We start from the raw sequence: 15160 nt of genomic DNA on the forward strand, positions 1-15160 counted from the left end.
ATGGATATTGTATAACTCAATGACATAACAGAAACTCTGCCAGTAGTAACAAAGAAGTAATTATCTCATTGTATAAAGTAATGATTAGGCCCAAATCCAGATTTGCCGAGGCGCCATGGTACCATTTCACAATGGCTCCAAGGTAACGGACCCAAAGGTCGCGGGTTCGATTCCCGCCTCGGGCTTGGATCATAGTAAAAATGCAAAAACTTTGGGAGGTGCAATATGGCCATAGAAGCTGATGCGCCAACAACTAACACATTATCCAAGGTAACGGAGAGCTCGGAACAGTGCCATTAATTAATCTACGACTCGTTCCACTTCATTTTTAGTCCTTATATAATATGTACGCCAGGGCTCTAGATTACCCAAATCCAGTTTGGGTTAGGCCATAACTGAAATATTGCGTACTGTTTTGAAAACCTCATAGAAGGACTAAGATCTCTTGGAAAGGTTACAGAGAAGAATTAGGAGCACTAAAGGATAAACTAGATAACAGTAATTAGATCTCAGGAAAGATTGAGGTTCTGTAAATTGTAACATCTGGAAACTAGGTATATGTGTCATGATCTAATTGAAGTGTTTAAGGCTTTAAAAGAGTTATGTAAACTAAATGCTGATAGCATCCTTATTTTTTGAGACGACAAACAGAAGAGAATATAAATTTATATTGAAATAGGATGGTGTCAGAATATATGTGAGAAAATTTGTTTCGAGCCAAAGAGTAATTGTTGGAATAAACTTCCACCTATTTATTGTTGTGAAAGTGGAAATAAATTTCAAGGAATGAACAGATTATTAGAAGGAATGGGCAAATAAAGCGGACAACATTTTATTTTTTTTGTCTGATGTTAAGCTTTCTTTCCTTACATCATTTTCCCTATGCCAATACTACTGCCTGACGTAGCTGAGTGGTCAAAGTTGGGGTACAGTGATATACGCATTTGGGTGTACCATGTTTCGAGTTCACGTGACTATTAAATACAGTACTGTTGTTATATATCCTCTATCTTGTAAACTCTTCTGGTCCTATGTGGCCGCCCCTGAGTATAAACAAAAAAAATTAGTAATAAAGCTTTGTCCTCAAAATGAAAGGGTTACTGATCCCATTATTATGACCGACATTTCTTAAAAATAAAAATAATAAAAAACATCATATTACAGTGCATAAGTGGGAAATTTAGAACCTAAATCTATAACTCGTATATTTTGATCACCTTAGACCGTCAGTAAGCAAGATGGGGGAAGTGTCTGAAAAGGAACAATGAAGAGCCGCTATCACCTAATAATATGGACTTAATGGTATTGTTTTTTTTATGATTATGGTGTATAATTCGACTAATAATCTTGATATACTTAGTTAGACGACATACAGATAATAAAACTGTTGATATATGAATGCCTGAAGAATAAAAAAAAAAATTGTAGCATTTGAAAACTGGCCGACAGAAGTTAAACAGAATTATTGTTGATTAAGTGGAATTTTTGTCCTTTGTTGTAAACTGTTTTCACTTACTATTACTATATCAATAATTTGCATAGTGGCAGTTGTGTGGTAATGTAGCAAAATGCAAGGGCTTTCACTTGGGGAATAGCTACTCCAAAATAAATTATACACTTGGTGGGGGTGAATTAAAAACTGTAAAAGAAGAGAAGTGGAGGTCCCCACGGACTGGAGATATGCAAATGTATACCCAATTCACAAAGGAGAATCGAAGGGTGACACGAGTAATTACAGACCAGTTAGTTTAACTTCTGTTCCGGGTAAAATAATGGAGTCACTGGTTAAATATGCACTGCAGGATCATCTATACAAGACTGCAGCAATAATTCAGACACAGCATGGGTTTGTTAAGGGAAAGTCTTGTCTGACAAATTTGATAGGATATTATGATGTGGGTACAAATGAACTGGATGCAAAAAATAATTTTGATATCGTATACTTGGATTTCAGGAAAGCTTTGAACACTGTTGCGTATGGAAGACTACTGTACAAATTGGAGCAGAATGGTATTAAGGGCAAGTTGCTACAATGGATAAAAGGCTGGTTGTGAGGAAGAAGATAGAGGGTGGTAATCAATGGGTGCTGCTCTTCTTGGACTAATGTTATTAGTGGAGTCCCACAGGGTTCTGTGTTGAGTCCACTGTTGTTTTGTATATTTATTAATGATATTGATGAAGGTATATCAGGCTTAGTGTCGAAGTTTGCAGGTAATACAAAGGTTGGCAGGGTTGTTAATGACAGTAATGGCAGTGTGCTACTGCAACAGGATCTAGAAAATTTGGGCTCAGAAGTGGCAACTGAAGTTTAACATTGACAAATACAAAGTACTGCATATGGGTAGAAGTAACCCCAGAGAAAAGTACGAAGTGGGTGGTACTACACTTAAGGTGGTAGAAAATGAAAAAGACCTGGGAGTAATTGTGCAGTCAGATATGAAGTTTTCTGAGAAATGCAGACAGGCTGCCATGGCAGGTCATGGGGTTTTGTCAATGATATACAGGAATTTTGCTAGCAGGGAAAAGGAGGTGATTGTCCCTCTGTATAAGGCGATGGTCAGGCCTCGCCTTGAGTACTGCGTACAGATCTGGAGGCCTCATTTTAGGAAGAATGTAGATTTGCTTGAACGTGTACAGAGAAGGGCAACAAGATTGGTGAAGGGACTGAATTGATCCTCTTACCAAGAGATGCTTAAGTTCTGCAAATTGCAGAAGCTGGAGACTAGGCACCTGCGAGGTAATCTGATTGAGGTGTATAAGGCCTTGAATGGGTTGAGCACGCTGAATTCTGATGGGATTCTTCCACTTGTTCAGATTAGGAACCTAAGGGGACATAAATTCAAATTGGGGAAAGATAGATGTGCGGGAATTTTCCTTTAGTCAGCGGGTGGTTAATTGCTGGAACAAACTTCCATCTGTCGTTGTGGAAGTTGATAGGTTAAATAAATTTAAGGAGGAACTGGACAAACATTTAGAGGGAATTGTTTTGTAATTTTTTTTTTTTTTTTTTTTTTTTTGGCTGATGCTGGATAAGCCCATACACTTGCTTTCTTGCATCACATGCCACTACTACTATCTGGGTGTTACGATACGGGCAGACATGAAGTTTTCTGAACAGTGTATACAGGCAGCCAGGAAAGCTCAGTGTCCTATCGATGATTTATCGAACATTATCCTGTAGAGACAGGTAGTTCATAATTCTACTGTGTAAGACAATTTAGAATACTGTGTTCAAGTATGGAGACCTCATCTGAAAAAATACATTGAGCTTCTTGAAAAGGTCCAAAGACGGGCAACTCGCATGGTGAGATCGGCAAATAATGGATGACCGTACGAGGAAACACTTCGATTATGTGGGCTACAGAACTTGGCCACCAGGCACCTGATTGAGGTTTATAAGACTCTGAAAGGGGGTTTGTAAAATGAATGAAGGTGGAATTTTCACTGTTATGAAGAATTCCAGAACAAGGGAATATAAATTCAAATTTCAGGGGAATAGGTTTAGATAGATTGTAGGAAGTATTCTTTTAGCCAGCGAGTTGTTGACTACTGGAACAAGTTCCCTCAGCAGGTAGTTGAGGCTGACAGTTTGAAGAAATTCAAAGGTCAACTGGATATTACCTATATGAGGAGAGAAGTGCATAATTTATATTTTCTTATTTAACTTTTTTTTCCTTTTTTTTTTTTTTTTTTGGCAGCAAAAGCCTTTGGCTTCCTTGCACTAATGGCTCTATTGATACTGATAAGTGAAAAGTGGAGCACTAATGGCTCTATTGATACTGATAAGTGAAAAGTGGATAGCATAAAATAGTAAAAAGTGGATCGCATAAAATAGTAAAAAGTGGATTGCATAAAATAGTAAAAAGTGAATAGCATAATATAATAAAAAGTGAATAGCATAATATAGTAAAAAGCGAATAGAAATTTACCGTTAGTAAAATAGGAGTACATATTAAAGGAAGTAGATCTCTCATAAGGAAAACTTAGAGGTGGAACATGATTGAAAAATTGTCTTTGTTTAATACTGACGTTGAATTGTTCCAATAATGGGTTCAAGATTTGAAAAACATATCTTTAAGTACAATCATTTTATGTAGTGTTATTTTGGTACTGACGAGCTGATTTCAATGCATCTGAATATTTCAGATATTTATAATTATTGAACTAAATATTTTATGAATAAGGAATGTGTTGGATTCACTTCAAAAGCCGATTCCAATGAGTATTTTTTCTGTTCAATGCTCATAGGAATAATAGGAATATTTTTGCCTTAATAAAAAGATGTTCCCGTAGCAACCATAAGAATTGTTAACTTACCCATTAAACACCTGTTAGTGTGGCTGTCATAACTGCTAACTTACCTTAACGTGATTCCATCGCTATGGCAACACCGACGACGTTTAATCTTAAGTCGTAATGCAACTCCTCCAGTGGTGTTCTTATCACAGATGTATGTCAGTGTACATCACGTGGAAGAGAGCAGCAATATAGAAACGTGTGACTAAAATAAATTTGTATTTATTAGGCTTTTTATGTTCCAAAGAAGTAACATTCAGCCACATGATCCTCGATGGAAAGGCTAAAATTCATAAAAATCGTACGGATTGTGAATTCCACAGCACAGTTGAGGCACGACAATGGAAGTTACAAAGAACCTTCTTGCTCCATCCGGCAAGTCACAGGCACTCCTGTTAGTTTGTAGAAACTAATCGTTTGCTGTAACAAACCCGTAAAGGGTTATTTTAACAAAAATTCTTCAACTGTCGGCAGTCGTCAAATATGTGGGCACATTCCTTCCATTAACACTGCCTAAGGGACAAAACAGATAAAAGAAAAACTAATTAGTTCATCAGTATCACACTAAGTGTCTGCACTAAGGAGAAAATATAGAAGAATTTATGTATTAATAAAGATTAAATTTCGTAAATTTCATTACGCCACTACAATTAAAATACAAAGCAATATGGCCTTAGTCGCTGATGCTCCTAAAATCGTAATACAACAACATAAGTATATATTAAATTCAGATGTACTTTAGGGAATTTAGCGAGACTATTTTGAAACGGTTGGGAACCTGACTATGACAACACTGCAATGGCTTAACCATCATCCACATTGCTATTTTAATTCAGAATTCCTTTTAATTTTTATTTGTTTATTCTAGGAGTCCTCAACGTACAGCTCTTAGACTACTTTCTTTTCTTTTGCTGTCTTGACGCACTGATTTTGAATTCTCATGTAAAACTGGCTACTTAAAGCTATGGCGCCGTTTTATAAATTTTCTGCATTGCCAACTGTTACTTACTGGCAAATTAATGAAACCAGCACTTCACATTATAGTCCCTAATTATAAGACATTTTAAAAAAAGTCTTCTTTCACAATACATTTAAAAAAGATGTGAGCAATACATTCTTCTTTTATAAAGGATTAACAACACAACCCTTTGCTTCACGAAAAATGAGTGTGCCCAGTGATTGGTTGACAAATGATTGTGTGATTATATTATTATTAGAAGCCGCTGCCATTCAGTTTAGATGTACAAAATTTAAAATACAAAATTTACTAAATTTAAAATAAAAAATTTAGTAAAACATTTTTCCGAACTTGCACTAAACTGTCTGGCTAATATCGAAATAGTTTGTACTTCCATAAACTATGGTCACGTTGTGGCTTCTTGATAAGATAAATGTACCTTGGGTTTATGATTATTTATTTATATATCCTTTCTGTATTTCCTTTACTATTAGTTGCAATTCATTTAACCTCAATTATTGCATTCATTTTTACTTAAATTAACTGCGCATCATAAAAAAAGCCATTATTAATTAAAAATTGTTAATTTACATTTACCGTTCTTTAATAGTGTACAGTATTTTATTTTACTATTTCCTCTCGGCTATAGTTGCTTAGCGCTTTTGGAGTGCGGGTCCATACGTTCTACGTATTTGCCATAATTTCGTAACCGTTCCACGTGTTAGCCGCACTTTGGGTTTCCCAGTTAAAAAAAAATTTGAAGAAAGCCCTCTTAGACCTTTGCCCACCTTACCGCACGGTTCTTTATATTGAGGCAGGAGCAATGTCACACTGCGTCTAGCTGCAGTGTGATCTTACTATTACCTTCCTGTACCCATAAAGACTAAAATTTCTTATATTACTACAACGGCCTAAAGGAGTAAGTTTTTGAGTATTAGTATTAGTAACGGCCATATTGTGCAAGGAAGCCTAAGGCTTATGCTGAACCCAGCCAAAAAAAAATAATAATAATTAGAATAATAATGCAATCTTGGAATAAATCAAGCAGGACGTGAGCGATCGACTAAAAGGATAAAGAATATGGAACCAGAGGAGGAAGAACATACCACCACCGAACCAGAGGAGGAAGAGCAAGAGGAAATACAACCCACAGCAGCTGAAGTGGAAGCAGACGAGGTCATGATATCCAGAATAGAGGACGAGTGGAAGAAGGCCCTAACAGAATTCGAAGGAATGGACCCCACAAAGACTCACGTGATGCCGAAGAGAGGCCGAATAGGATCTTGTGGAGAGTCACAGACCACCTGAATCGGCACATAATACCGCATTACCTCAACAGCAATGGTGCAACACTGGAAGCCATCCGCACAGCCGTGTATTTTGCTGCGGTAGCAGCCACGAGGATTAATGGAAGAGAAGCGAGAGACCAGCAGCAGAAGAACCGAAAACAGAAGGAACCACCAGCTTGGGAAAGAAGACATCAGCAGAAAATAGAAGAATTCAGAGTCAAGATAGGCCAATTGACCCAGTACCAACGGGGCAATAGGAGTAAGAAATTAATTGGAAAAGTGAAGAGCATCCTCAAGAGAGACAGCGCCCACAGCAAACATGAGACAAAAAATCAGAGAATAGGAGAGTACTTGGACACATCGAAGCAGAACTTCCTTGCACTCAGAAAGAGACTACGCCGATACAAAGAGAGCCCCCAGAGGAAAATAAACAACCGAATCTTCGACGAGGACCAAAGAGGCTTGTACAGGAATCTCGGAGAAGACGGGAAAGAAGGGAATGGACCACCCGAGAAGAAGACGATTGAGAGTTCTGGGGAAACATATGGATCAGGGAAGTAAGACATAACATCCGAGCCACCTGGATAGAACTAGAACTCAAGAAAACCAAGGACGTACAAGAAATGAGAGGATGGGAGATTCGGGAAGAAGTAAAACAGACGATCAAGAACTGTCACAACTGGCCAACTCCAGGAATAGATAACGTCCACAACTACTGGTACAAGAAGTTCACTTGTACACACAAGCACCTCGCAGAGCAGTTCACCCGAATGATAAGGTACCTAGAGATAATCCCGAAGTTTCTCACTCAAGGAATCGCATATCTGAAGCCTAAAGACGAAGATACAAGAAACCCGGCGAAATATAGGCCAAATCACCTGCCTCCCAACAATGTACAAGATCCTGACCAGCTCCATAACCAGGAAGATATCAGATCACTTGGAGAGCCAGAACTTAATGGCCGAACAGCAGAAAGCATGCAAGCGGCTGGACAAAGGATGCAAGGAGCAATTAACCATAGATGCCGCGGTTATGGAGCAAGCCTACAAGAAGCGCCGCAACATGTACACAGCCTACATCGATTACCGCAAGGCTTCGACTCCGTGCTTCATAGCTGGCTAATAGAGGCGCTGAACGTCTACAAAGCCAATCCGATAGTGCCAAACTTCCTAGGAGAAACGATGGCGAAATGGAATACCACCATTATGGTCGAGAACATCACAACCAGGCCAATCCCCATCAGGAGAGGAATCTTTCAGGGAGATGCCCTGAGCCCATTGTGGTTCTGTCTAACATTTAACCCTCTATCTACCATGCTCAATAGTAGCAAGTACGGATATAACCTCAAAGAAGGAAGGAAGAACCTGTACACCCTCACCCACCTGATGTACATGGATGACATCAAGCTCTACGCGGGAACCGAGAAGCACCTTCAGCAACTACTCCAGATCACCAAAGAATTCAGCAATGATATTAGGATGGAATTTGGTCTAGACAAACTTGGGGATGATGCAGACTTAGAAGTTACAGCACAAGGAAATTAAGGCCTGCCTGCCTGCCTGACCGAAAAATACCATCAGAGACTCAGAAGCCTGCTGAAAGCAAAACTGAACGGAGGGAACACAGTTAAAGCCATAAACACCTATGCAGTCCCAGTGCTAACATACTCCTTCGGGGTCATAGATTGGACTAACACCGAGCTGGAGGATATCATGAGAAAGGCAAGGACAATGATGACCAAAGCCACCAACACCACCCGGAATCTGCCGTGAAGAGAGTGACAATTGCCCGAGAAGAAGAAGGAAGGGGCCTGATAGACCTCATTGAGCAACAGACACAGCGATAGTTAACCTAAAGGATTACTTCCAGAAACATACAGCAGCACTCCACTAGGCCATAAGGAAGATACCCAGGCGGTATACCACACTCAACCTGAGCGAGGAGTCCCCGCCCAACCAGGAGGTACCAACGAAGCTAGAAAGATGGGCAGAGAAGACACTCCATGGCAGACACTACAATGATCTCCATCAAGGTCACATAGATAAAATTGCTTCCAATGCATGGCTAACGAGCGGGACGCTCTTCCCCGAGACTGAAGGATTCATGTTCGCCATCCAAGATCAAGTAATCAACACCAGAAACTATAGAAAAACATCGCCAAGGAGCCAGGAGTGTCCGATGACACATGTCGACGATACCACCTGGCCTCAGAAACGATCCAACACATCACCGCTGGGTGCAAGGTGATCACCCAGATTGAGTACACTCATAGACACGACCAGGTAGCTAGAATAATACATCAGAAGCTATCAAGGAAATACCAGCTGATCGCAGAAAGTGTACCGTACTACAAGTACGATCCCCATGCAGTACTAGAGACCTCAACCCACAAGCTGTACTGGGACCGCGCCATAATAACGGATAAGACAATCCCGCACAACAGACGGGACATATCCCTTGTAGACAAGAAGGAAAAGGCTGCCTATCTGATTGACGTAGCGGTACCCAACACTGCGACCTGCAGAAAACCCATGGGGAAAAAATCAGGAAGTACACGAACCTAAGAGAGGAGATCAAAGAGATGTGGCATATGCAACAAGTAACGACCATCCCGATCATCGTGTCAACCACAGGTATGGTGCCAAAGACCCTACATAACAGCCTAGCAGCAATAGGTCTCCAGCGAACACCTACAAGGAACTCCAGAAAGTCGCAATCCTGAACACCTGTAGGATAGTCAGGGAGTTCCTCGACCGACAGTAACACCAGATATAACAACAGCCGTCCTGTGTACTTGGTAGCAATACCGGTCACGAGGTGGAACCCCCAATAAGGGAGAAATAATATAATAATAAAGAGTAAAATAATATAATAATAATTAAATAAAATTAATAAATAATAAAAGAAAAGGAAATAGACAATCTATGCATTCCTTCCTCCAGTAGGGGGAAGGAAAATCCAGCTGACCTTTGAATTTCCAGCAGCCTCAATCACCCATGCCATGTCGATAACTTATTGTTCCATCTCCAGTGCCCCCTACCTTATAAAAAGCTTTATTCAGGCTAGCGGGTCGCACCACCAAGGAAGATAATTAACAACTTAGCAGGAGTCTTAAATCACTACGTTTGGTAATCTGGATTCGATTTCATTGTTTGGAGAGAAGTTGGCTGACTACACTGAAACTATGTTCCACCAAATATGATGTGAACACGCAACAAGAATTCTTAACCACCGTCCATAGTGCAGGACAGTGATCAGAAATTTCCTTCTGTAACCAAAATTCTTGGTACGATTTTTTAAAAGTGTATTTTCAGCTCAATGTCATTTTATAGCTCAGTTTTTCCTCCACTAACCCAACTTCCACACGATCTGAAAATGGATTTATCACTCAATGTGGAATTTCTATCAAAACGAAATCCTCAAATCACTCAGGCATGTATTTATGCAAATGGTCTCAAAAAAACTTGCAGATCATCATTTTGTATTCCACCTTTCTCTTCTAGCTCAGACAGACTTGGAAATTTGTACAGGTTTGGCAGCCTGTATTACGTTTGAATAGAATTAACTTTGAAATAAACGTAGGGACAATTGATTTGGTCTTAAGATTGACGTTATTTCCATCAAACTGCAAATTATTTCACTGAACTTAGCAAATAGTGCTGATAAATTAGCAAAGCCATGCCATTCACCGTGAGTTCACCACTGAGCAAAGCATTTGTCGTCAGAAAACTCCACAACAGTGTCAAAAAGGTCATAAAGGCGTCTCATACAGTTGTCTTTTGACAGCCAACGAATTTCGAAGCAGCAAACGTTCCAGTTCATCGTTCTCAACACGGAGCTCCCAAAATAGTTGATCATTGAGAACATAAGCTTTAATTTTATCCCATTCTGTAATGACAGTGTGTAATGACTTATGCAGGCGATCACTGAGGTAATTTGCAACCAGATGTTTGTGATGAATGACACAGTGGATGGTAAAGACATTTAGCACTGCTTTTTTCAAATAAGCAACATCCACGGTAGTGACCAGTCTTTGATGGTGCTCCATCACTTGCACAAGCATGTTATTAAGCGGAATGTCCTTGTCTTTGAAGAACTACTGAACAACAAGAAATATCGACTCCTCTTTAGTATCTGTTTTTAGTTAACTTGCAAATAGCAACACTTGAGCCAAATGTTCTTATTTTATAAAGCGCACATAAGCAATAATCAAAGATTCATTGCTTGGCAAAGTTGACTCATCCATCTGTAATACAAATTCTGTTGTCTTTACTGTGCTGCACAGTGTATCTTCTACATTCTCATCTATGCGTCTTTTCACTGGATTGTTACTGAGAGGAATCGTCTTTCCAGTAGTTATCACATGATATAATTAAGGCGATACTATATTTACTTTTCCCTTATATTAATCACAAGTTAATCAATGTACGCAGTGCATTACATTACCTAATTTGTTTGTTTATTTATTTATTATTATTTTTTCGTTTTATTCAAGTGAAAAGTAATTTACCTGATACGTCATTATAATAAAGGAAAGGGCATCTCAATTTTATGTTCACAAAAACGAAAGCGTTTTCGATTACACTGCCCAACATGATTTTTACCTCCAGCAAATCAATGGTTGTTTCTGGTCAAGTTTTATGTATAGAATTTAAAATCAATCATAAAAATTTCCTATCACGTCTCAGTTTTAAGATATAGATAGATAACTGGATTCTGTACAAAGATATCATTACTGTTTGAAATACAATTTTTAAACTTATTAACTTTTGGTTCGTTTTGTTTATTGGGCTAAGAGTTAAGCAAGTACATCATTACTGTTGTTGCAATATAGTATATTTTGACTTTTAAGGACTTTTCCAGACAAGTCAGTCTTTTTATTAATTTTATTACACCATTCAACTGTTCAATATATAGTGTATGATAAACTACGCTACAAGAATTCACCTTCTGTTCAAATTTACCAATTGCTTTTACTGTTTTTAGGTTAATGCATTGTTAAAATGGAAAAAGACAAAGCACAGAACTTGCGTCAGTCACCCAGACAACTTCTGCTATGTTTGTGGACATTTAACTCCAAAAACTCAGGGGAAGAAAATATATAATGTCACAAAAGTCGCATATTCATTGTACTTCGGCTGCAAGATCGGTAACCAAGGGCTCCACATATCTGTTGAATTACTTGTACAACGAACTTAAGGCTGTGGTTATGTGGAAAGCTGAGAGCATTACCTTTTGCCGTCCCAATGGTGTGGCGCGAGCCTAAGAATCATTTCGACGACTGCTATTTCTGCATGACAAAAATAAAAGGTATTTCCAAAAAGAGCAAGCGCTGCATCAAATGTTGAAATATCCCATCAGCAATTAGGCCAGTGCCACACGGTAAAGAACTGCCAGTATCTGTGCCACCAAATTCTTGGGGTATTGGAAGTAGTGATGAAGGTACAGAAGAAATCGTTTTACTAGATGTCGCGGAACCATGTTTCCAAATCATGATTCATATGATTTGGACTACGTTGACACCTCACGCTACATTGAACAAGAAGAATTAAGCGACTTGATCAGAGATTTGGGCTTACCCAAAGAGAAGGCTGCATTACTCGGATCCAAACTACAACAGTGGAACTTACTCGCCAAAGGCACAAACATTACAATATACTGTAAGCGAAAGGAAGAGTTTTCAAGATATTTTGCAATGGAAAACAACATGTGTATCTGCAAAGACGTCGTTGGTCTTATGCACGAACTGAACATTGATCACAATACCTCTGAATGGCGTTTGCTCTTTGATGCGTCAAAGCTAAGTTTGAAAGCAGTATTGCTTCATAATGGAAATACTTTACCATCAGTTCCTCTTGTTGATGCTGTTGGCCTGAAAGAAACTTACGATAGTATGCCTCAGATTCTTGCTGCTATACGTTACAATGACTGTGGTTGGAATATTTGTGGTGATCTCAAAGTGATTGGACTGCTTGTTGGGTTGCAAGGTGGTTTCACTAAATACTGTTGTTTCCCGTGTTTGTGGGATAGTCGTACAACAGCCAAACACTACATCATACAACATGGAAAACACATGTTGTTTTCCATTGCAAAATATCTTGAAATATGGGATAAGAGAGATGAATATATTCCCGGCAATGTAAAGTATGTTCCATTGGTTGATCCACAAAAGGTTTTTCTTCACCCTTTACGCATCACGCTTGGACTGATTAAGAATTTCACCAAGGCACTGGGTAAAGAAAGCAGAGGATTCGCATATTTACTGAAAATGTTTCAAAATTAATCTCATGCAAAGCTGAAGAAAGGAATTTTCACAGGTCCTCAAATAAGAAAGCTCCTAAAAGTTGAAGAATTTCAAAGAAACCTGAATGATGTTGAACTGGCTGCATGGAGATCTTTCAAGGCTGTGGTACACGGATTCCTCGGAAAGAGAAAAGAAGAGAAGTATGAGCAACTGGTGACAAACTTGCTGAAATGTTAAAAGAACATGGGTGCCGAATGTCATTGAAAATGCATTTCCTTCATTCCCATCTGGATTTCTTTCCTGAAAACTTAGCAGATGCCAGTGATGAACAAGGAGAGCGCTTCCGCCAGGACGTATCTGGAATGGAAAAACGATACCAAGGTCGCTGGGATTCTGCCATGATGGGAGATTACAGTTGGTTCCTTAAACGGGAAAGAAATCTGGAGTATAAAAGGAAATCATTGAGTAGGAAACGTGTCTAAGTAACATATATTGTGTGTAATAATTACAACCGTGTATGCTGGGAACAGGTATCCTGTGTGTTATCAGACACTCAGCCTAAAACACTGATGGATCCAATATCTCTCTATTACAGAAGATTTAGGAGAAGTCCGGTTGGCCCGCCTCCCTAAAATCCACTCATGCACACCTTCTCGATGGTAAGCCCTGTTACGTCACTTAGTTGGCAACGAACGTGTAGAGTGGTTCTCTTCAAGATGCCTGGTCAGCATGAAGAGGAAAAGACCAACCCCTCCAGCAATATGAAAGCACGACGAAACAAATGGCCCTCAGTCCCCAGCAGCTTTCACTCTCCCTCTTACGGCAGCGAGAGGATTAGAGTGGAAGCAGAGGGTGCTAAGAATCTCTGGGTACGACCAGGCTGCCATGCACGAAAACTGAACTTTGCCTGTTATAACGTAAGAACACTCATCGGTGAAGACAAGATATTAGAGCTGGAAAAGGAATTAGAAAATGTGAATTGGAATATCATCGGTTTGGCTGAAACAAGAAGAAGAAATGAATCACTTATAAGTTTATCAAGTGGAAATCTGCTGTACACCAATGGAAACAGTGAAAGGAGTGAAGGTGGAATTGGGTTTCTGGTCCATAAAGATTTTAAAAACAACATTTTGGAATTCAAAAGTACATCACCAAGAGTGTCAAGACTAATACTCAAGATTTCTAAGAGATACAAGCTAAAGATTATAATGATTTATGCACCAACATCGAGCCATGATGATGAAGAGGTTGAAGAAATGTACACTGAAATTGAGAGTCTTCTAGATGAGCAGAAAACCCACTACACTATTATTATGGGAGACTTCAATGCTGAGGTTGGAAAAAGACAAAACAGCACAGAAAGGGGAACTATAGGAAATTTTGGAATTGGTGAAAGAAATGAAAGAGGTGAAAGACTTGTGGAATTTGCAGAATCTCAAGGACTGTCAGTAATGAACACTTTTTTCAAGAAACGGGTGAACAGAAAGTGGACATGGAAGAGTCCAAATGGATTAACTACTAATGAAATCGACTTCATCCTCACTAACAGAAGATATATTGTGAATGATGTTACCGTCCTGAATTAAGGTAAATGTTGGAAGTGATCACAGAATGGTAAGATGTACACTTGATATAGATGTAAGAAAGGAAAGGAAAAAACTGACTCGAGTAAATAATACAAAGGTCTTTGAAATAACAGAGAAGGAGAAAAAGCAGTATGTACTGGAACTTAAGAACAAGTTTGAGCTTCTGCAGACTGCTGAGGACCAAGATATCGACGAGGAATATTACAACTTTTTGAAAGTGATAAAGCCCAAGAAACCTATAGGGAAAAAGAAATCCAAAGAAGAAAAAATTAGTCAAGAAACACTTGTCATGATGAACCGAAGACGACAAATGAAAAGCAAGAAAAACACTGACAGGGAGAAAATCGAGTATACTGAGTTATGCAAAGCCATTAGAAAGAGACTCAGAGAGGACATAAGAAGATTTAACACAAGAAAAGTAGAACAAGCATTAAGGGAAAACAAAGGATTTAAATCAGCAGCGTTGAGCAGTAATACAGAAAGACAAATGATACTGAAACTGAAGAACAGCGATGGTGTACGTATAAACAGCAGAGAAGGCAAAATTCAAATAGCAGAAGACTACTATAGAGAATTATACAAGGAGCAGGGGAATGATGCTAGCAGTGGGGAAGATGGATTGCAAAGTAGCAACACATACGACATACCCAATATTCTTCCTGATGAGGTAGAGCATGCATTGAAGAAAATGAAGAATCAGAAAGCCCCGGGGGAAGATGAAGTTACTGTAGAGTTGTTAAAATTGGGAGGAAGAGACATAACACAAAAACTGGCAAGGCTCTTCACA

General features: G+C 39.0%; 1 protein-coding gene across 4 annotated transcripts in view; it reads right to left on the reverse strand.

Moving 5' to 3' along the window:
* Nucleotides 1-4498: 4498 nt before the first annotated feature.
* LOC150086677 (synaptogenesis protein syg-2-like) overlaps nucleotides 4499-15160 on the reverse strand; it is a 416888-nt gene continuing 406226 nt past the window's right edge. For all 4 annotated transcript variants that reach the window (XM_090372685.1, XM_090372684.1, XM_090372683.1 and 1 more), the window contains one exon: nucleotides 4499-4809. In XM_090372685.1, coding sequence (XP_090228811.1) covers nucleotides 4774-4809 — 36 coding nt within the window. In that variant the 3' untranslated portion in view covers nucleotides 4499-4773. The remainder of the gene's footprint in view (nucleotides 4810-15160) is intronic.

Source organism: Mastigoproctus giganteus, chromosome 4 (genome assembly GCF_048544385.1).
Source record: "Mastigoproctus giganteus isolate SK-2022 chromosome 4, ASM4854438v1, whole genome shotgun sequence".
In the NCBI taxonomy this organism is placed as follows: Eukaryota; Metazoa; Arthropoda; class Arachnida; order Uropygi; family Thelyphonidae; genus Mastigoproctus; species Mastigoproctus giganteus.